Genomic DNA, 20,566 nt, shown 5'->3' with positions numbered 1-20,566 from the left:
CCGGCCCAAACTTCGTGGGTCTCGTCTAGGGATACCTTTGACTGTAACTCACTGTTTTCAGTACCCCGTCGGTGAGATTGAATTCCAAAGAGCTTCCTTAAAAAAGGTTAAAAAAAACGAAACAAAACCCGGGAATCTCTTCGTGAAGGACTCGTGAGCCAGAGTTCTGAGTCGTCGTTTCTCAGCCTACCTCTATACTGTCTCACTGTCTGGCTCTCCTTTTAGTGCGTGGTTTTTTTGTTTATTTTCCAGAGCTGGGGATTGAACCTAGCTAGCTAAGGCCTTGTGAATGCTAGGCAAGAGCTGTATCACTGAACTACACTCCCAGCCCTTTCTGACTGCTTTCAGATGAAGGGGTTCTGTTTCTGTCTCTTTAAAAGGTTACTGGTTCCAATCACCCGGTATTGTTTCATGCACTGTCCCAGGATGAATTGTGTGGGGAGCGTGTGTTACACAGCTGCCTATCAACTAATTCCTTCCCTAGAGGTAGTGTCAAGAGAGTGAGACTGTGAAATTAAGAACTCTCGAATTGTAGGATGGAAAGGAATGTCCAGGGACCAGAATCAGTTCTATCCTTCTCGGTTCCTCTTAGGTCTCCCCTCCCCTTGAGGGAGAGGAGGAATGGCTATGCAAATGAGCATCCTTTTCTATATAGGGGCTTATTGCAACCCCCCAATACCTTTGGCTGCTGGAAGGAAAAGCAGGATGGATGTGGTGCTGAGGTTGTTTCTCCAGTTGTCTGTACTGACTGCTCTGCTGGCTATGGGGACCACAGAAGGTGAGTGTGGGTGTGTAGACAGGAGAGTAGGTGAATTAGAAGTTGAACACCTGCTTAATTTTTACCCCCTTCTAATAGGAGCTGCTGGCAATATTTAGTTTGTGTGTGTGAGAGACAGACAGAAAGAGATAGGGATTGGCCTTGAACTCATTATGTTGTTAAGGATGGCCTTAAGTTCCTGATCTTCCTGCTTCTACTTCTCAAATGCTGGAACAACAGGAGTGGGTCACCACACCTGGCCAGGTTGGTTGTTTGAGACACAATCTCACTCTGTAGCTTGGGCTGGCCTGGAACTCACTATGTAGCACACATGCTTCAAAGTGATGGAGATCTTCTGCCTCAGCCTCTAGAGTTCTGGGATTACAGACATGAGCCACACTGCCCAGTTTCATACATTAAATTTGAGGTTGAACATAAAATGGTCCTCTTCTGCTTGGAGGGGTCAAAAGTGTGGCACTAATTCTACTAAGGCCCCTGGACAACGAACTGGAGCAGAGGAAGAAGGGGCTTCAAAGAGGTGAGATGAGAGGAAGATTCTTTTAGGTAATGTTTCAGGTAGTGTACAGGAGGTTAAAAGTAGAGGGAAAGCCAATGTGAGATTCCATAAAGAGATGGAGATACCGCTTTCCTACATTGAGATGGAGATATGTGAACATGGCCTACACATTATGTTCTCGGGCTGGGAAAGACAGCAGAAGGGTCTCAGCTGAGCATCACATGAAAGGACTCTTGGGGGATTGAGGCCTCGTGACAGGAGCAAAGGGAGGGGTGTGGGGTAGTGAAAGGGTCTGGAATGTCCCCGTGCTGTTGAGAAGGGAGGGTTGGGAGTGAGGAGCATCTTATGACTTCTCTTGTTCTCATGGTGGAGTGCTCAGAGAGGATTACAACCCCCCCATCAGAACCCCTAGCTTTCCCGTGGACATTAGAAAGGACATCGGTATAGCATCACATCATATCACAGTCCCTCTGTCTTCTCTAGATCCTTGCTATTCCCAGACTTGTAGGGAGTTCCTTGATCTGCTTCTGTCTGTGTGCTAAAGTTTCAAGGTGTTTTCTTTTGGTCTGTTGGTTCCTCCTTGATGTAGTCTGTTCACACCCACACACTTGGAAGTTTACACTTTAAAAAACAAATTATTTGCAAGCAGAGAGGGATAGAGGAGAGACTGAGAAAGAATGGGGTACTCCAGGGCCTCTAGTCCCTGCAAACAAATTCCAGATATATGTGCCCCTGTGCATCTGGCTTACATGGGTTCTGGGGAATCAAACTCAGTCCTTTGCCTTGGCAGGCAAATGCCTTAGCCACTAAGCCATCTCTCCAGCCTTTTTTGTTGTTGTTGTTTTGTTTTGTTTTTTTGAAGTAGGGTCTCACTCTAGCTCAGGCTGACCTGGAATTCACCATGTAGTTTCAGGGTGGCCTTGAACTCATGGCGATTCTCCTACCTCTGCATCCCAAGTGCTGGGATTAAAGGTGTGCGCCACCACACCTGGCTCTATTATATTTTTTTTAACTTTATTTATTTATTTTGATTTTTCGAGGTAGGGTCTCACTCTGGCCCAGGCTCAACTGGAATTAACTGTGTAGTCTCAGGGTGGCTTTGAACTCATTGTGATCCTCCTACCTCTGCCTCCCAAGTGCTGGGATTCAAGGCGTGTGCCACCACGCCCACCTTAAAGTTAGTTTATTTGCAAACAGAGAGGACAGACAAGGAGAGAGAGAGATTGAGAGAGAGAATGGGAGTACCAGGGCCTCCAGCCATTGCAAACAAACTCCAGATGCATACAGCCACTTTGTACATGTGGCTTTACATGGGTACTGGAGAATCCAATCCTGGTCGTTAGGCTTTGCAGGGCAGGCACATGCCTTAACTGCTGAACCCTTTCTCTAGCCCAGCCCTTCTTCTTCTTTTACTTTTTTGGGTTTTTTTTGTTTTTTTGTTTTTTTTTTTTTTGGTTTTTCAAGGTAAGGTCTCACTCTGTCCCAGAGTGACCTGGAACTCACTGTGTATTTCTCACTCATTTCTTAAGTCCTTTGTGCCTAGAATAATGCCTAATACATAGTGAGTATTCAGTAAGTTAAAATTCACTTTGAGGGCTGGAGAGATGGCTTAGCGGTTAAGCGCTTGCCTGTGAAGCCTAATGACCCCGGTTCGAGGCTCGATTCCCCAGGACCCATGTTAGCCAGATGCACAAGGGGCCGCACGCGTCTGGAGTTCGTTTGCAGTGGCTGGAGGCCCTGGCGTGCCCATTCTTTCTCTCTCTCTCTGCCTCTTTCTCTCTCTGTCACTTTCAAATAAATAAATTAAAAACAAAATTCACTTTGAAAGCCAGACATGGTAGCGCACTATTATGATCCCAGTACTTGAGAGATTGAGGCAGGAAGACCACAAGTCTGATGCCAGTCTGGACTATGTAGTGAAACTTATCTCAAAAATGAATGAGTTGGGCGTGGTGACACATGCCTTTAATCCCAGCACTTGGGAGGCAGAGGTAGGTGGATCACTGTGAGTTCAAGGCCACCCTGAGACTACATAGAGAATTCCAGGTCAGCCTGAGCTAGAGTGAGACCCTACCTCGAAAAACCAACAACAAACAAGCCAAAAAGAAAAAAAAAAAAAAGAATATGGGCATGGTGGCTCAAACCTGTAATCCCAGCATGTGGGAGGCTGAGGCAGGAGGACTGCCATGAGTTTCAGGCTAGTCTAGGACATTGCAAATAAGTATAAAAAAATGAATGAATAAATAAATAAATGGGGTGGGATGTGGTTGAGTGGAATAGTGCTTCCTTAGCATGTCCAAGGCCCTGGGTTCAATCTTTAGCACTGAAATAAGTCAGTCAATAAGAAAGTAATTAAAGGTCTGGAGACATGGTTTAGAGGTTAAGGTGCTTGCCTACAAAGCCAAAAGACCTAGGCTCGATTCCCCAGGACCCATGTAGGCCAGCTGCACAAGCTGGTGCATGTATCTGGAATTCATTTGCAGTGGCTGAAGGCCCTGATGTTCCCATTCTCTCTATATATATATTTGCCTCTTTCTCTCAATAAAAATAAATATTTTTTTTTAATTTACAAAAAAGAAAGTAGTTAAATAGATTTTGAACTGGGCCTGGTGACTCAGGCCTGATAATCATAGCTACTTAGAAGATCTGGAGCTGGGGAGATGGCTCAGCTACTAAAAGTACTCGCTTGCAAAGCCTATTGGCTTCAGTTCAATTCCCCAGCCACCCACATGAAGCTGAATAGGTATTTCTTTGTAGTAGCAAGAGACCCTAGTACATGTATATACCTGTGTACACATGCACAAATAAATATTTTTTTAAAATTTTTATTAACATTTTCCATGATTATAAAATATAACCCATGGTAATTCCCTCCCTCCCCACCCCCACACTTTCCCATTTGAAATTCCATTCTCCATCATATTACCTCCCCATTACAATCATTGTAATTACATATAAACAATATCAACCTATTAAGTATCCTCCTCCCTTCCTTTCTCCACCCTTTATGTCTCCTTTTCAACTTACTGGCCTCTGCTACTAAGTATTTTCATTCTCACACAGAAGCCCAGTCATCTGTAGCTAGGATCCACATATGAGAGAGAACATGTGGTGCTTGGCTTTCTAGGCCTGGGTTACCTGACTTAGTATAATACTTTCCAGGTCCATCCATTTTTCTGCAAATTTCATAACTTCATTTTTCTTTACCGCTGAGTAGAACTCCATTGTACAAATGTACCACATCTTCATTATCCACTCATCAGTTGAGGGACATCTAGGCTGATTCCATTTCCCAGCTATTATAAATTGAGCAGCAATAAACATGGTTGAGCATGTACTTCTAAGGAAATGAGATGAGTCCTTTGGATATATGCCTAGGAGTGCTATAGCTGGGTCATATGGTAGATCAATCTCTAGCTGTTTTAGGAACCTCCACACTGTTTTCCACAATGGCTGGACCAGATTACATTCCCACCAGCAGTGCAGAAGGGTTCCTTTTTTTCCACATCCCCGCCAACATTTATGATCATTTGTTTTCATGATGGTGGCCAATCTGACAGGAGTGAGATGGAATCTCAATGTAGTTTTAATCTGCATTTCCCTGATGACTAGTGACGTAGAACATTTTTTTAGATGCTTATATGCCATTCGTATTTCTTCCTTTGAGAACTCTCTATTTAGCTCCATAGCCCATTTTTTGATTGGCTTGTTTGATTCCTTATTATTTAACTTTTTGAGTTCTTTGTATATCCTAGATATTAATCCTCTATCAGATATATAGCTGGCGAAGATTTTTTCCCATTGTGTAGGTTGCCTCTTTGCTTTTTTCACTGTGTCCTTTGCGGTGCAAAATCTTTGTAATTTCATTAGGTCCCAGTGGTTAATCTGTGGTTTTATTGCCTGAGCAATTGGGGTTGTATTCAGAAAGTCTTTGCCAAGACCAATATGTTGAAGGGTTTCTCCTACTTTTTCCTCTAGCAGTTTCAAAGTTTCCGGTCTGATGTTAAGGTCTTTAATCCATTTGGACTTAATTCTTGTGCATGGCGAGAGAGAAGAATCTATTTTCATCCTTCTGCAGATATTTATCCAGTTTTCAAAACACCATTTGCTGAAGAGGCTGTCTCTTCTCCAATGAGTATTTTTGGCATTTTTATCGAATATCAGGTGGCTATAGCTACTTGGGCTTACATCTGGGTCCTCTATTCTGTTCCACTGATCTACATGTCTGTTTTTGTGCCAGTACCATGCTGTTTTTGTTACTATGGCTCTGTAGTATAGGTTAAAATCAGGTATGGTGATACCACCAGCCTCTTTTTTGTTGCTCAGTATTATTTTAGATATTCGAGGTTTTTTGTGATTCCAAATGAATTTTTGGATTGTTTTTTCTATTTCCATGAAGAAAGCCTTTGGAATTTTGATAGGGATTGCATTAAATGTGTAGATTGCTTTAGGTAAGATTGCCATTTTCACGATATTGATTCTTCCAATCCAGGAACAAGGGATGTTTCTCCACTTTCTAGTGTCTTCTGCAATTTCTCGCTTGAGTGTTTTAAAGTTCTCATTGTATAGATACTTCACTTCCTTGGTTAGGTTTATTCCAAGGTTTTTTTTTTTTTTTTTTTTTGATGCAATTGTGAATGGGAGTGATTCTCTGATTTCATCCTCTGTGTGTTTGTTGTTAGCATATATGAAGGCTACTGATTTCTGTGTATTTATTTTGTATCCTGCTACATTGCTGTAGGTTTTGATCAGCTCTAACAGCTTGCTAGTAGAGTCTTTAGGGTCCTTTATGTATAGAATCATGTCATCTGCAAATAATGATAACTTGATTTCTTCCTTTCCAATTTGTATCCCTTTTATGTGTGTCTCTTGCCTTATTGCTATGGCTAAGACTTCCAAAACTATATTAAATACAAATAAATATTTTTTTAATTCAAGATCAGCCTGGCAACTTAGATGCTGTTTCAAAATATAGACTGAGGCAAGGGGACTACAAGTTCAAGTCCAGCCTGGTCAATTTAGCAAGCCCCTGTCTGAGAAATAAAAAGTAAAAGGGGCCTGTAACTGGGGAAATGGCTCCTTGGGTAAAGTCCTTGCTGTGCAAGCATGAGGACCTGAGTTCAGACTCTCAGGACCCACAAAAAAGCCAGCCATAATTGCACATACCTTAATCCTAGCACTGGGGAGGAGGAAACACAAGAACCTGTAGGGCTCATTGGACTGCTAGTTTAGCCAAATTGATGAGCTCCAAGTTCAATCAGAGACCCTATCTCAAAAAATGAAGAGGCCAGTGTGGTGGCACACACATCAAATGCCATCTAATTGGGAGGCAGAAGTGAGAGGATTGCTGAGTTTGAGGCCAGCCTGGGACTATAGACTGAACTCTTGGTCAGCCTGGGATAGAGTGAGACCTATCTCGAAAAACCAAAAATAATAAAGGAGAGAGCAATTGGGGACAACACCTGACACTGCATATATACACATGTGCATGGACATCCCCACATATGCCCACACATATGAACATGCTGCATACCACATAAACATGCAAAAAAAAAAAAAAAGGCGGCTAGAGTTAGAGAGATAGCTTAATGGTTAAGGCGTTTGCCTGCAAAGCCAAAGGATCGCAGTTCTACTCTCCAAGACCCACATAAGCCAGATGCACAAGGGGGCACATGTGTCTGCAATTCCTTTGCAGTGGCTGGAGACCCCGGCATGGCCATTCTTTTCTTTCTCCTTCTCTCTGCCTCTTTCTCTCAAATAAATAAGTTAAAAAAAAAAAGGCGGCCAGGGGGTATAGTTCAGTAGTGTAGTGCCTACCTAGCATGCATAGACCCCGAGCTCAATCCGCAGTGGCGCTTCCCTCCACGTTCAATAACACCTTGCATGTGAGTGTAAGGTGACGTGGGGCAGAGCACTGTCCTGCGAGAAGGGACTGGGGACCTGAGGGTTCTCATGGAACGTTTCTTTTAGGACCCAGAGGCCGGGATTGGCTTGGTGTCTCAAGGTCACTCAGACCTAAAACATGGAACAAACAGCTGTATCCTGAGTGGACGGGAGTCCAGAGGCATGACTGCTGGAGAGGTGGGAACTCTGGTGTTGGGGACAGCATAGTGGGAAAGGGACAGGGAGGAAAGGAAGAACTGGGTTGATGGCAACTCGGGAAGAGAAGTTTGGGGAGGGGAAACAGAGTCCCACCTAATTCAGCTTTCTTTCCAGGTGGCCAGGTGGTCCCACAAGTCAGTAATGACGGACCTACTCTGGTTGGTGCAAATGCCTCCTTCTATATTGCCCTGCACTTTCCTGGGAGTCAAAAGGTACTGCCGAATGGGCAGGTGGTCTGGGTCAATGACACCACTGTCAATGGTATGTACCTTGCTACTCCTGAACTTTGTTTCTAGGGCTCAAATTCCCTAGTGTCCCAGTGGGCCCAGGGAATGTGTCCTTCCTCTTCTACTTTTATTTTATTATTATTTTTTAAATTTTATTTATTTATTTGCAAGGAGAGAGAGAGAAGAGAGGCAGACATAGATAAAATAGGCAACCAGGGCCTCCAGCCACTGCAAACGAACTCCAGATGCATGTGCCCCTTGTGCATGTGGCTTACATGGGTCCTGGGGAATCAAACCTGGGTCCTTTGGCTTTGCAGGGAAGCGCCTTAACCACTAAGCAATATCTCCAGCCCTGCTACTTTTTAATTTTTTTTTTTTTTTTTTTTGAGGTTGGTTCTCACTCTAGCCCAGGCTGACCTGGAATTCACTATGTAGTCTCAGGGTGGCCTCAAACTCATGGCGATCCTCCTACCTCTGCCTCTCTAGTGCTGGGATTAAAGGCATGTGCCACCACTCCTGGCCACTACTTTTTTTTTTTTTTTTTTGAGGTTGGTTCTCACTCTAGCCCAGGCTGACCTGGAATTCACTATGTAGTCTCAGGGATGCCTGAAATTCATGGTGATCCTCCTACCTCTCTGCATCCCAAGTGCTAGGATTTAAAGGCATGCACCACCATGCCCGGCCCGGCCTCTACTTTTTAATTTTTATTATTTGTCTTCAGTGCTTGGGATCAAACCCAGGGTCTTACACATTTTGGGCATGTGCTACATTCCCTATACTCCCTTCTATTTTTTTTTTTCCAGCAAATTATATATGTAGCCTGGGCTAGAGTGAGACACTACCTCAAAAAAAAAAACCCTCAAAATTGTATATGTAACACATATTTATTATAGTAAAATAAGAATAAATATATAGAAGAAAAAGAAAGTCATGTTCCCTAATTGGAGGGCAGCTCTCCAGCCTAGAATCTCCTGAAGTTGAATAGACATACAAATTTGTCAATAGCTATGACCCTGGCAAGAACTATTGTTTTGTGCTTCTGCCTCCCTGTCTCTGAGATGGGGATAGTGCCTTCCTTGAAAGATTGTTGTAAGAATGAAAATGTGATATCTGTAAAGTACTCAGCAGAGAGCTGATCCAACCTACAGTAAAGGCTCAATAAATGTTAGCTGATGCTGTTTTTATCTCACTAGTTTCAGAAATCACTGTAAACATTTTGTGGTATGGCCCCATCCAGGCTTTTATTTATTATGTTCTGTATATATAGGAATCTCTAATTGTATTTGCATAGACTCCCTTTCATTCTCCAGCACCTTCTCAGATGGGTTACACTGTGAAGGCTATGCTTTCTGATTAGGGAGTACTCCCACAACCTCATTCCCTAGGGCTCTTATTTACAAAAGTATTTACAAAAGACTGACAGGGTTTGAGGGTGACTATTTCTATGTTTCAGGGAGCCAGGTGTGGGGAGGACAGCCAGTATATCCCCAGGAACCAGATGATGGCTGCATCTTCCTTGATGGTGGACCCTGCCCATCTGGCCCTCCATCTCAGAAAAGAAGCTTTGTCTATGTCTGGAAGACCTGGGGTGAGATTTTCTGGCAGTGTCTCCCCAATAGTAGTTCTACCTATCCCCCATCTTTTAAATACCATCTTCAATGTACCTCCTGATTGCCCTTCTCTGTTTTGTTTTGGTTTTTTTCAAGGTAGGGTCTCACTCTAGCCCAGGCTGACTTAGAATTAATTATATAGTCTCAGGGTGACCTTGAACTCACAGCAATCCTCCTACCTCTACACTCCCACCCCAAGTGCTGGGTTTAAAGGCATGTGCCTCCACACCCAACTGTCATCTATTTTTTTGAGACAAGGTCTTTCACTGGCCTGAAGCTCATCCATTAGACTAGACTGCTGACCAGCAAGTTCCAGAGATCTGTCTCCTCAGTGCTGGAATTATAGGTGCATATCCTTGTGCCTATCATGGGTACTATGGGATCAAACTCAGGCCCTCATGTTCTCAAGAATTTTTCAAATTCTGCCTAGAGTTCCATTTGACCAGCAGCCCCTGTCCCTCTGCTTTTCTCTCTAAACCCTCAGGACAATACTGGCAAGTTCTCGGGGGTCCAGTGTCCAGACTTAGCATTGGGACAGCACAAGCAATTCTGGGCACACACAACATGGAAGTGACTGTCTACCACCGCCGGGGGCCCCAGAGCTATGTACCACTTGCTCACTCCAGCTCAACCTTCACCATTACTGGTAAGGGATTAGAAAGAGACAAGGCCAGCCATAGGGCAGAAGATGGGGAGGTTTGTCTGGAAATGGGAAATGGTATCCTGCTTTCAAGGGGCAGGGGAAGACCTGAGCAGAGAAATATGGGACTCCCCAAGTACCGACTCAGCTACTCAGCTCGGGGTTGGTGTGGCTGTGAAGAGAAGCTGTGAGCTGGACCTGACTCTCGCTTTTCTGCTCCAACTCCAGACCAGGTCCCGTTCTCCGTGAGTGTGTCCCAGCTGCAGGACTTGGATACAGAAAACAAGCACTTCCTAAGAAATCAACCTCTGATCTTTGCCCTTCAACTCCATGACCCCAGTGGCTATTTGGCTGGGGCTGACCTCTCCTACACCTGGGACTTTGGAGACAATACTGGAACCTTAATCTCTCGGGCAGTTGTGGTCACTCACACTTACCTGCAGTCAGGCCCAGTCACTGCCCGGGTAGTGTTGCAGGCTGCCATTCCTCTCCCTTCTTGTGGTTCTTCCACAGTTCCAGGTACCACAGACAGGCACACGTCAACTGCAGAAGTCCCTGGTACCACATCAGGGCATGGTACCACTGTAGAAGTTGTAAGTACTACACCTGGCCAGATGCCAACTACAGAGCCCTCTGGAACCACAGCTGTGCAGGTACCAACCACAGAGGCCACAGATGCCACATCTGAGCAGATGTTGACTTCAGGGATTGTAGGTACCACACATACAGAAATGCCAGGCATAGAGGGCACAACACCTGAAGCGCCCTCCAGAGCCACTGTTGCACAGGCAACAACTGCCAGGTTGGAAACTACAGCTGGAGTGTTGCCCACCCCCGAGCCCGAGGGTCCAGGTGCCAGCTCATTCATGCCTACGGAAAGCACTACAGGTAAGAGGAACAGGTTCATTGTGATGAGGTACAATATTTGTCACCCTCTACTCTGAAAGTTTTACCCAAGACCCAGATGCCACCTAATCCTGTGTTTGGCACTTTGGTCCCTGCAGAATTCTCACTAGCTCTAAAGCCCCCACTTAAGGACATGCAAGGAATGTAGAATTTAGGAGATTGGAGTCTTGCCCTAAGCTACAAGAGGAAGACTTTACCCATGAGGAGAAAGCTAGGAAGTATAAGGAACAGACTGTGATCATTTCCATATTTATATTGCATTTTCTCTTCAAGCATAAGTGCACAGACGTCTTTCTCAGATTCTCACACTGATCCTCCATTTTCCACTCCTGGCTTCCTATTCTAAAGCAAAACAGGAAGAACGACATAGTAACAGGCCAAGTTTCTAGTCCAGGACCTGGACTAGATAAATTCTTGGGGATTTTTAGAAAGCTGTAGCCCTTCCCTTAATTATATGTAAGTCTAAAACAGCATTTTTCCTTCTTCTGGGCTTAGCTTCCTTCATTGATTCTAAGCCAGTAACTCCAGGATCTTGTGGCCATGGCTGGACCTGGAAAAATGCCTACTTGTCCTCTCCTCCAAGACAGTTCTCTATCTCTTGACCCCCTCACTCTTGTTTTTCCAGGCTCCTCAGCCCCCATACTGAATGGCACAGCTACCTTAGTGCTTGTGAAGCGACAAGTCCCCCTGGACTGTGTTCTCTATCGATACGGTTCCTTTTCCCTCAGCCTGGACATTGTCCGTGAGTCTTGCCTACTTTGGGTCAGTAGAAGCATACCTTGGGAAGAATGACTTGCAGATAGTCGAATGCCCGGGTCTTCCTGTAACACAGGGATGGTACTGGGAGGACAACCCCAGGGCCTTCCTATTCCTGGGCTTGGTAGAAGAATTCCAGCTTAGAGTCTTTCAACCTTGCAGAGGGTATCGAGAGTGCCGAGATCCTGCAGGCTGTGCCATCCAATGAGGGGAATGCCTTTGAGCTGACTGTATCCTGCCAGGGTGGGTGAGTGCCCTGCTAGGTGCCCTTGGGATGACTGTCTCTCCACTTTATTGAGTTCTGCCCCTTCCCACATCCACTGATGCCAAGATGGTGCCTCTTCTAGGCTGCCCAAGGAAGCCTGCATGGACATTTCCGCTCCAGGGTGTCAGCCCCCTGCCCAGAGACTGTGCCAGCCTGTGTCACCAAGCCCATCCTGCCAGCTGGTGCTGCACCAGGTACTGAAAGGTGGCTCAGGGACCTACTGCCTTAATGTATCTCTGGCTGATGCCAACAGCCTGGCAGTGGCCAGCACCCAGCTTATCATGCCTGGTAGGTACTTGTTCAAGAGCTGTAAGATAAAAGGAGTGGGCAGACGCAGCCGGGAGGAAACAGACACTGACTGAGGTGTTATGCGGAATTCTGTGCATAGGTCAAGAAGCAGGCTCTGGGGAGGCCCCCCTGCTTGTGGGCATCTTACTGGTATTGGCAGTGGTGGTCCTTGTAGCTCTGATATATAGGTAAGAACCCTGTCATCCAGACCCCTCGTCCCTTATTTCCATTCTTCCTTAAGTAGGGGTTGGGAGCAGAACTACCACTCCCTTTGAGGAAGTATGGTGTACAGGAAAGAACCCAGGTTTGGGAGTTAGGCCTGGGCTATCTTTTTCCTTTTGGGGCCTTCAGGAAGTAGCTTAAGTGTGCTTAGCCTCTGAGAAGTATGAAAATACTTGCCCTGTGGTAGTTGTGACAGAGTTAGAAACTCTGTGGGAAACCCACCTGAGGCAAAGCAAGAGTATAAGCATGAGGACAGTTAATACTAAGAGTGGGGCAGTGGCGGGCTGGCGAGATGGCTCAGCTGTTAATGGCACTTGCTTTCAAAGCCTGACAGCCTGGGTTCAAGTACTCATTACCCAGGTAAATCCATATGCATAAAGTGGTGTATGCATGTGGAATTAATTTACAGTGGCAGGTGACTCTGGCATGCCCATAATCACTCTATTTCTCTTTCTGTCTCTTGTTCCCTCTCTCAAATAAATGAATAAATATTTTAAAAAATAAAGAGTGGGGCAGTTGAGATGAACAAAGTTCTCCACTTGTGAGAAATACAGATCTCCAGGCCTGGGGTACAGAGGTCCTTAAAGCAGCACTCATTAGGTAAGAGGGGATGGATAGCAATAACCAGGAAAAGAAAAGTGGAAGAACTTGGAGGTGAAGAGAAGTGGGTCGAGCTAGGATCAAGGCCAAGAGACCTGGGTTACGGAAGAAGCATAGACAGGTTGCCTTTATTCATTACTAACCAATTTCCCCTTCTTCCCATCTCAGGCGTAGACTTATGAAGCAGGGCTCAGCCTTGCCCATTTCCCAATCACCACATGGTCATACCCACTGGCTGCGTTTGCCTCCGGTCTTCCGCACTTGCCCCATTGGTGAAAACAGCCCACTCCTCAGTGGGCAGCAGGTCTGAGTACTCATGACGCTGTGAATTTCCCAGGGTTGACAGCAATTTTTGTATTTTTCTGCAGTCTACCCTTTGAGAGAATCAGTACTTGAAATAAAGACTCGTAGCCTGGTGCTGTTTGTTTTGGTTCTTCTAGCTTTTTTAAAATCTGTGTTTTTTGTTTTTTTTTTTTAAAGTTAGTAAAATCTGTGTTTTTAAGGAATGTCTTTAAGGTATAAAAGGAGATGTGTCACTTACTTAACAGATATCCCCCAAAAGTCTTTTTATTTGGATGAGGCACTTTTAACATATGTATTGGTGGTGTGTGCACGTGTGCATGGGAGTAGTGAAGTTGTGCAGGATAATAAATACTGTGAAGGCAAAGGAACACCCCCTTGGGCTCTGGCAGCAAGGTGTGGCTGCAATGTACAGAGCCTAGAGGGAGAGGTCCAGGGATGCGGCAGGTGCACTCAAGGCTGCCTGAAGGCTGAGGGTGTCCATCAGCCCCAGAAGCCAAAGAAATTGGAGGAGCGGGGTGGCGGGCCCATGAGCATGGGCATCTGGTTCTTGTGAGTGATCTTGATCTAGAAGGGAAGGGAACACACTCAGAAGAATATCCTGGTGTCTTGGGAATGGAGCACTAAGGAGTTGGGGGAAATTTTTTTGACAGGTTGCTGAGGTGCTGGAGAAATGAGGGCTTGGGAGGAATAGTGCACAAGGGGATCTAGGGCATGAGGAAGAAGTAGAGGGAGAGTTAGGGTCTATGGAGCCTAAGGGTTCAGCTTCTGACAGACATGGGCCATACTCACTGTACAGGGCGTCTGCATCCAGGGTTCTCCATCAATTTGCATGGGGAGGGTTTTTGTGGTCCTATGGGAAGTCAGAAAAGATTGGTGGAGGTTTTCTTACTAAGTACCAAAATTCTGTTTTTTTAGGTTGGCTTTGGTACCCTTTGTCACTGAGGAAGCGCTAGTAAAGTACCTCCCACCTTCCCATGCCCCCCCCCCCGCTCCTTCCTTCCCTCAGGACCCCCGTGTGGAGTCTTCCTTACTGGAAGGTGATCTCTGAGCACTTGGCCAGCCGACGTCCAGCACTCTTAAGCCTGGTATAGATCTGGCCCATCTCTATTGCACCCTCCAGTCCTACCACTTCCAGTCGCTTGTCACTTAGGTCTGGGGGAAGAAGTAGTAAGAAGCAGGTTGTATAGAAGATTTTATAGAAACAGAGTTCTGGCAAAGGAAGCCACATCTTCCCCTCAGGCCTGCCCCCAATTAGCTCCCAGGGTACTTCTCTCACCCGGCACACAGGTTTTCAGAATATCAGGGTCCGTGATGACTTTAGCTGTACTGCCTAGGGCCTGGTTGATCTCACAGGTATCCCCATGGGGTCTCTTGGTATCACCCCAGAGGTTGGAGCCACCATGCATGCTTGGGATGTTCAGCACTGCAATACCTTCTAAGGATAGGTTGCTCAGATCCAGAGGTTTCCCACAGATCTGGGGGGAGGGGACATAGCTCCAGTTGGGGAGAGCACAGATACACGACTCAGGGCATAATCATGGATGTGACTACTGCTTCTACCAGGATTAGCAGGTGTGCAAAGATGGAGACAAGAAAGAGCTGATATCTTTTGAGGACTTGGGAATTTGGGTAGAAAAGCTGGGAGGTCAGACAAGTGTATGAGAAGTTCCTAAGGAAACATGTAGAGGAAGAAACTTGGATACAAGAAACTGAAAAGAAGCCAGATGTGGAGCCAGGCATGGTGGCGCACGCCTTTAATCCCAGCATTTGGAAGGCAGAGGTAAGAGGATCACCATGAGTTCGAGGCCACTCTGAGACTACATAGTGAATTCCAGGTCAGCCTGGGCTAGAGTGAGACCCTACCTCCAAAAAGAAAAAAGAAAAAGAAGCAGCAGCAGCCAGATGTGGTGGTTCACGAGATAGAGAAAGCAGGATGGGTGCAATTTTCATGCTAGCCTGCATTATAATGTGAGACCCAATCTCAACCCCCCCCCCAAAAAAAGAAAGAAAAACCAAACCAAGCCAAACAGTGAAAAAAAAAAAGAAGAAGAAGAAAAGAAACTAGAAAGAAGATGGGGTTGAGTCTCATCACATGACACGCACCTCAACTGTCAAAGACTCCTCCAGTTTTTTACATGTTGAGAAAATAGACTCAGATGTGGCAAATTCGAAGTACCAGAGCTTGTTCTTCATCCTGTGTCAGCCCCAGTGCAAGGCCCAGGAGAGAAGAGGTATTACACAGGATTGGCAGGCAGGGGTGACAGTAACAAGGAAGGGGACCAACCTCCCATCTCCAGTGGGAACAGGAGGAACTCTGGTGGGTGGTTTCTTAGAGGTATCAATGCCTATCTAAATATTCCAAGTCAAACGTGGTCACAAATCCGGTCTTAATACTGATTGTCCAGTCCCCATCTCTTTTCCCTCACCGGCTGTTGAACTTCTCAGGATATTTCTCTCGCATGATATGGAATCGGTGAGCAATAGAGGCATCCTGTAGAGTTATAGGCATATAACATTAGAAGCTAGCCTCTCTGTACAGAGGTCTCTTTCTGTAGAGTCACCTCCACCCCTCCCTCACCTCACCTCTCTGACTTTCCCCGTCTGGGTTCAGCATGTTATATCACTGTGGACCCCACTTCTAGTTCCCCTGCATCACTCTTCCCTTAGCCTCTCTCTTCCTTTCTTTCTTCCTCCCCAACTCCTTCCCTTCCCTTGGTGCTCCAGTCCACTGACCACACCAATGGAGAAGTAGTTATTGATGATTTGAAAGGGGACTGGATCACTCTTTTCTTCCGTTTGTTGAGGTATCACTTCCACGGACCATCGATCTATATGTACCACCTTACTCATCTCTAAATCTCTGAGGATCTTTGCCAAATTCTGTCCGTCATACCCTAAGGGTAGAGGAAAAGACAGGTTAGCAGAAGCCCTGAGCCTGTCTCCACAGACCCCAAGAACCTGCTGCTCTGGTTGTATAGGGGCTTCCAGCCCTTGTCAATGAAAGGGTCAGATAAATAGGTTCCCATGGGCCAATGTTAAAGTCAACTTCTTGCTGTCACTTCTCCACATTGTGTTGAAAGATTAATATTCTCAGTGTGTCTGCATATCTAAAGATGACTTCAAATGTATCCAGAAAATTGGACTATCCAGAAAAATGTGGCCCTCCCTCAAAAAAAAGGGCCAGAGAGATGGCTCAGCACAATCGTGGCACACAGCCTTGGTAGGTGACCAATAGCTTTGTGATGGGCTAAGAGATCTGTTCAGTGTAAAGAAACCCATATCTGGAATTGGAAACCAGATCAGAATCCTGTGGAAACAAAGATTCTGTTCTCCAATGTCAAGCTCTTACTAGTTTTTGGCTAAAAGAGAGGTTACATACATCAAATTCTTCCTAAATTAATGATGCTTCTTATCCCATTTAAACTATGCTGAGTTCACTATCCATTGGAGAATCTGTTCTTTTTCAGAAGGTAGTGAGACCGGAGGAGATAAACTATTCCTCACACTTCAACCAAGCCACAGCTGACACCACAGAGGAATTGGGCAAATGAGCAAGAGTGCTGCTTCCATGCTGAGCCTGATAGTCAGTGCCAGGGTGAAGGAGACAGACCCTGAGGACACTCTACACATACCAAAGCAGAAATCCAGAGGCTCCTAAGAGCTCATCCCTGAAGTAGACTTAAAACTCACAGCCAAGCTTGGTGGTACATGCCTTTAATCCCAGCACTCGGGAGGCTGAGGTAGGAGGATCATTGTGAGTTCAAGGCCACCCTGAGACTACATAGTGAATTCCATGTCAGCCTGGGCTAGAGTGAGACGCTACCTCCAAACAAACAAACAACCAAAAAAACAAAAAAACACCTCACCCACCAAGGTTCAGGGAATTTTGTAGGTGGGAGAAGAAAGATTGTAAGAGCCATAGGTTGAGACATCATGCCCAGGGGCCATCCCCCCCCAAAAAATAACTGACTGTTCCCACAAAGCATAACCCGTAACCTCGTTGGGAACACCTGCAACCCCACTGAGAAGGGTCTCCAGTGGAATGGGGGCAGGCACGAGGGAAAAGAGGGTACCAACATATGCTGTATCTATACAAACCATGTTAATAATAATAATAATAGAGCCGAGAGTGGTGGTGCACACCTTTAATCCCAGCACTCTAGAGGCAGAGGTAGGAGGATCACCCTGACTTCAAGGACACCCTGAGACTACATAGTGAATTCCAGGTCAACCTGAGCTAGAGTGAGACCCTACCTTGAGAAACCAAAAACAGAAAAAAAAAAAAGTTAAGACTCTCCAGTGAATCATTAAAAAAAAATAATAAAATAAAGCTGGACATGGTGGTGCACGCCTTTAATCCCAGCACTGGGGAGGCAGAGGTAGGAGGATCACCAAGAGTTTGAGGTCACCCTGAGACTACATAGTGAATTCCAGGTCAGCCTGCGCTAGAGTGAGACCCTACCTTGAAAAACCAAAAAAAATGAAATAATAATAATAATAACAAAAATAAATGAATAAAATATCCATAAAAAATGAGGTGGTGGGCTGGAGAGATAGCTTAGTGATTAAGGCGTTTTGCCTGTAGAGCCTAAAAACCCAAGTTCAATTCCCCAGTATCCATACAAGCCAGATGTACAAGGCAGTACATCTACAGTTCAGTTGCAGTGGCTGGGGGCCCTGGCGTGCCCATTCTCTCCTCCCCAACAAAATAAACGAAATATTTTCAGAAAGCTGGACATGGTAGTGCATGCCTTTAATCCTAGCACTCAGGAGGCAGAGGTAGGAGGACTGCCATGAATTTAAGGCCACCCTGAGATTACATAGTGAATTCCAGGTCAGCCTGGGTTAGAGTGAAACCCTACCTGGGGGAAAAAAAAGAAGAAGAAAAGAAAAAAGTTAACTTTGTGTTGTCTATCAGATTAACAAATTGTAAGGAGATTAAGTAAACTAGCATTCTCATTTGCAGTTGAAGCATAAATTGAAAAACCATTTTTGGAAGGTAATTGGGAAATTCTTACCAAAATACTGTTGGGGTAGACAGAGTTAGAGAACAGGGACAGGAGGCAGATTTTAAAACTTTTAGACACTAGCATTTCAGCAAGAAGCCTCAAACTGCTTGTCACGCTTAGTTAAAAATGAACCAGAAGAGCAGCTTGGAGCTTCAGTGTGGCCACAAAGCTAAAGGGTAAACTGACAGCGGTAAATACAATTAGCTCTTCCTTCCTGGCCCAAAGCTAACAAAAGCCGAAAGGTAAACTTGTGGTCATGAATTTAGTTAGCCATCTCCTAATTCAAACATCCATCCTGTAGCCATCATGAGTTTTGAGCCACATAAACGGGCCTTTAACTAAGTGCAAAGTTAAAGCACAATTAACTATTTCTTATTTTGGCCAAAGGAGGTGGACTGCAGGTTTCTCGCCCAAGGCTCATGGCACCCTGGAAAGAATAGATTTCATGCCCAATCAATAAGAGCCTTAATGGGACTGGGGAGATGGCACAGTGGTTAAAGTTGCTTATTTACAAACCTGCCACACTGGGTTCTGTTCTCCAGGACCCATGTAAAGCCAGACGCACAAGGTGCTGCATGTCTGGAGTTTGTTTGCAGTGGCAGGAGGTTCTGAAGTGCCCATTCTCTCTCTCTTTGCTTGCAAGTAAATAGAATATTTTTTTAAAAAAATAGGGCTGGGGAAAAAAAAAAAGTTAAGGCACTTGCCCGTGAAGCCTGGACCCAGGTTCAACTCCCAGGTCCCACATAAGCTAGATGCACAAGGTGGCGCATGTGTCTGGAGTTCATTTGCAGTGCCTAGTGGCCCTGGCGCACTTGTATTCTCCCTCTCTCCCTCTCTCCCTCTCTCTGTCTCTAATTAATAAATAAAAATAAAAATTTAAATATTGAGTTTTAAATAATAAATAAAATAAATAAAAGCCTTAATGGGGGGCTGGGGAGATGACTCGGCAGGTAAAGGCATCTGCTTGCAATGTCTGCTGGCCTGGGGGTTTGATTCCCTGGTACCCAAGAAAAGCCAGATGCACAAAATGATGCATCCATCTGTAGTTCATTTGCAGTGGCTAGAGGCTCTGCATGTGTATACTCTCTCCTTCTCTGCTGGCAGATAAGTTAAAAAAAAAAAAAAAAAGTTAAACCTGGGCCTGGTGGCACATGCCTTTAATCCCGGCACTCAGGAGGCATAAGTAGGAGGCTCACCGTGAGTTTGGGGCCACCCTGAGACTATACAGAATTCCAGGTCAGCCTGGGCTAAAGTGAGACCCTACCTTGATAAACCAATAATAACAATAATAATAAAAGAACAATTGTTAAAGGTGCTTCCTTGCAAAGACAAAGACTTGAGGTGACTGGCTCTCCCCAGCCCCTTCTGGAACTGCTCCTTTCACTGAACTCTTGGTTACATGGAAATCCCCCTTCACCTTTCTTCTGATTTTCATTTAGAAAAGCGCTCTGGCTGGGCAAGGTGGAGCACTCCCAGCACTCAGGGAGCAGAGGTAAGAGGATTGCTACCTCCTGAGTTGGAAGCCAGCCTGAAACTACATAGTGAATTCAAGGCCAGCCTGGGTTAGAATGAGACTTCATCTCAAAAAAAAAAAAAAAAAAAATACACACACACACACACACTCTGGACGAGGCATCCCTCACTTTAGGCTTCTTTACACAAGGGCTGAGGTGATTTCTCTGGTAACAATATTTTCGGTAAACATTGGGAGGGAGGTGCTAGGGAAATGGCTCAGCAAGTGAAGTGCTTGCAGTATCAGCATAAGACCTGAGTTTGGATCCCTAGCACTAAAGCAAAAGCTGGGTGTGGTAGCCCCTACCCATATTCCAATTGCTTGAGAGGAAGGAAAGAAAGGAGGGAGGGAAGAAAAAATGAAAATCTACAAATTAATCTTATTTTCTTTGTATGTGTGTGTTTTGAGGTAGGATTTCACTCTAGCTCAGGCTGACCTGGAACTTAACTATTAGTACGCATCTAGAAAGAAAACCACAAAGGAACAGACCAGGAAAGTTCAGGGAACTCTAGCTTTCTTGACACATGTATCTGAAATGCTTAAATCATTTTTTGCCACATTTTTTTGTTTGTTTATTTTGTTTTTAAGGCAGGGTTTCACTCTAGCTCAGGCTGACCTGGAATTCACTGTGTAGTCTCAGAGTGGCCTCGAACTCGTGGTGATCCTTCTACCTCTGCCTCCCAAGTGCTGGGATTAAAAGTGTGTACCACCACGGCCAGCCTTGCCACAAGTATTTAACTTTTTTATTTGTTTGTTTTGAGATAGGGTCTTCTGTCCAGGATGACCTGGAATTCACTGTGTAGTCTCAGGGTGGCCTCAAAATCATAGTGATCCTCCTACCTCTGCCTCCT

The 20,566-nt window shown here is 45.3% G+C and overlaps 2 protein-coding genes across 10 annotated transcripts in view; one reads left to right on the top strand and one right to left on the bottom strand.

The window, feature by feature from the left end:
• Window positions 1-705: 705 nt before the first annotated feature.
• Window positions 706-13,260, top strand: Pmel (premelanosome protein). Of its 4 annotated transcripts, XM_045152488.1 has the most exons (12): window positions 706-778; window positions 7,245-7,355; window positions 7,491-7,637; window positions 9,057-9,191; window positions 9,698-9,859; window positions 10,082-10,650; window positions 10,693-10,741; window positions 11,385-11,501; window positions 11,678-11,762; window positions 11,863-12,068; window positions 12,169-12,256; window positions 13,059-13,260. In XM_045152488.1, the coding sequence occupies exons 1-12, from the start codon at window positions 706-708 to the stop codon at window positions 13,198-13,200; spliced, it is 1,884 nt and encodes a 627-aa protein (XP_045008423.1). In that variant the 3' UTR covers window positions 13,201-13,260. The 4 variants fall into 4 exon arrangements, with proteins under 4 accessions (XP_045008423.1, XP_004650016.2, XP_004650015.2 ...); XM_004649959.2 differs by having other exon boundaries at window positions 10,082-10,741; XM_004649958.2 differs by having other exon boundaries at window positions 10,082-10,741; window positions 12,148-12,256.
• Dgka (diacylglycerol kinase alpha) overlaps window positions 12,991-20,566 on the bottom strand; it is a 36,664-nt gene continuing 29,088 nt past the window's right edge. For all 6 annotated transcript variants that reach the window (XM_045152482.1, XM_045152485.1, XM_045152484.1 and 3 more), the window contains 7 exons: window positions 15,927-16,087; window positions 15,620-15,684; window positions 15,297-15,387; window positions 14,470-14,668; window positions 14,225-14,345; window positions 13,983-14,043; window positions 12,991-13,757 (listed from right to left, as the gene is read on the bottom strand). In XM_045152482.1, coding sequence (XP_045008417.1) covers window positions 13,674-13,757; window positions 13,983-14,043; window positions 14,225-14,345; window positions 14,470-14,668; window positions 15,297-15,387; window positions 15,620-15,684; window positions 15,927-16,087 — 782 coding nt within the window. In that variant the 3' untranslated portion in view covers window positions 12,991-13,673. The remainder of the gene's footprint in view (window positions 13,758-13,982; window positions 14,044-14,224; window positions 14,346-14,469; window positions 14,669-15,296; window positions 15,388-15,619; window positions 15,685-15,926; window positions 16,088-20,566) is intronic.

This window comes from Jaculus jaculus, chromosome 6, assembly GCF_020740685.1.
Source record: "Jaculus jaculus isolate mJacJac1 chromosome 6, mJacJac1.mat.Y.cur, whole genome shotgun sequence".
NCBI lineage: Eukaryota > Metazoa > Chordata > Mammalia > Rodentia > Dipodidae > Jaculus > Jaculus jaculus.
The sequence above is the reverse complement of the archived record's forward strand: the minus strand, read 5'-3'. Positions and strand labels throughout refer to the sequence as shown.

Excerpts from the sequence above, each read along its gene's own strand:
- Pmel (XM_004649958.2), top strand. The coding sequence starts at position 706 with ATGGATGTGGTGCTGAGGTTGTTTCTCCAGTTGTCTGTACTGACTGCT. Across the intron at positions 11,502-11,677 it reads CCTCAGCCTGGACATTGTCC|AGGGTATCGAGAGTGCCGAG; the intron begins GTGAGTCTTGCC and ends TCAACCTTGCAG. Across the intron at positions 12,069-12,147 it reads CACCCAGCTTATCATGCCTG|TATGCGGAATTCTGTGCATA; the intron begins GTAGGTACTTGT and ends TGACTGAGGTGT.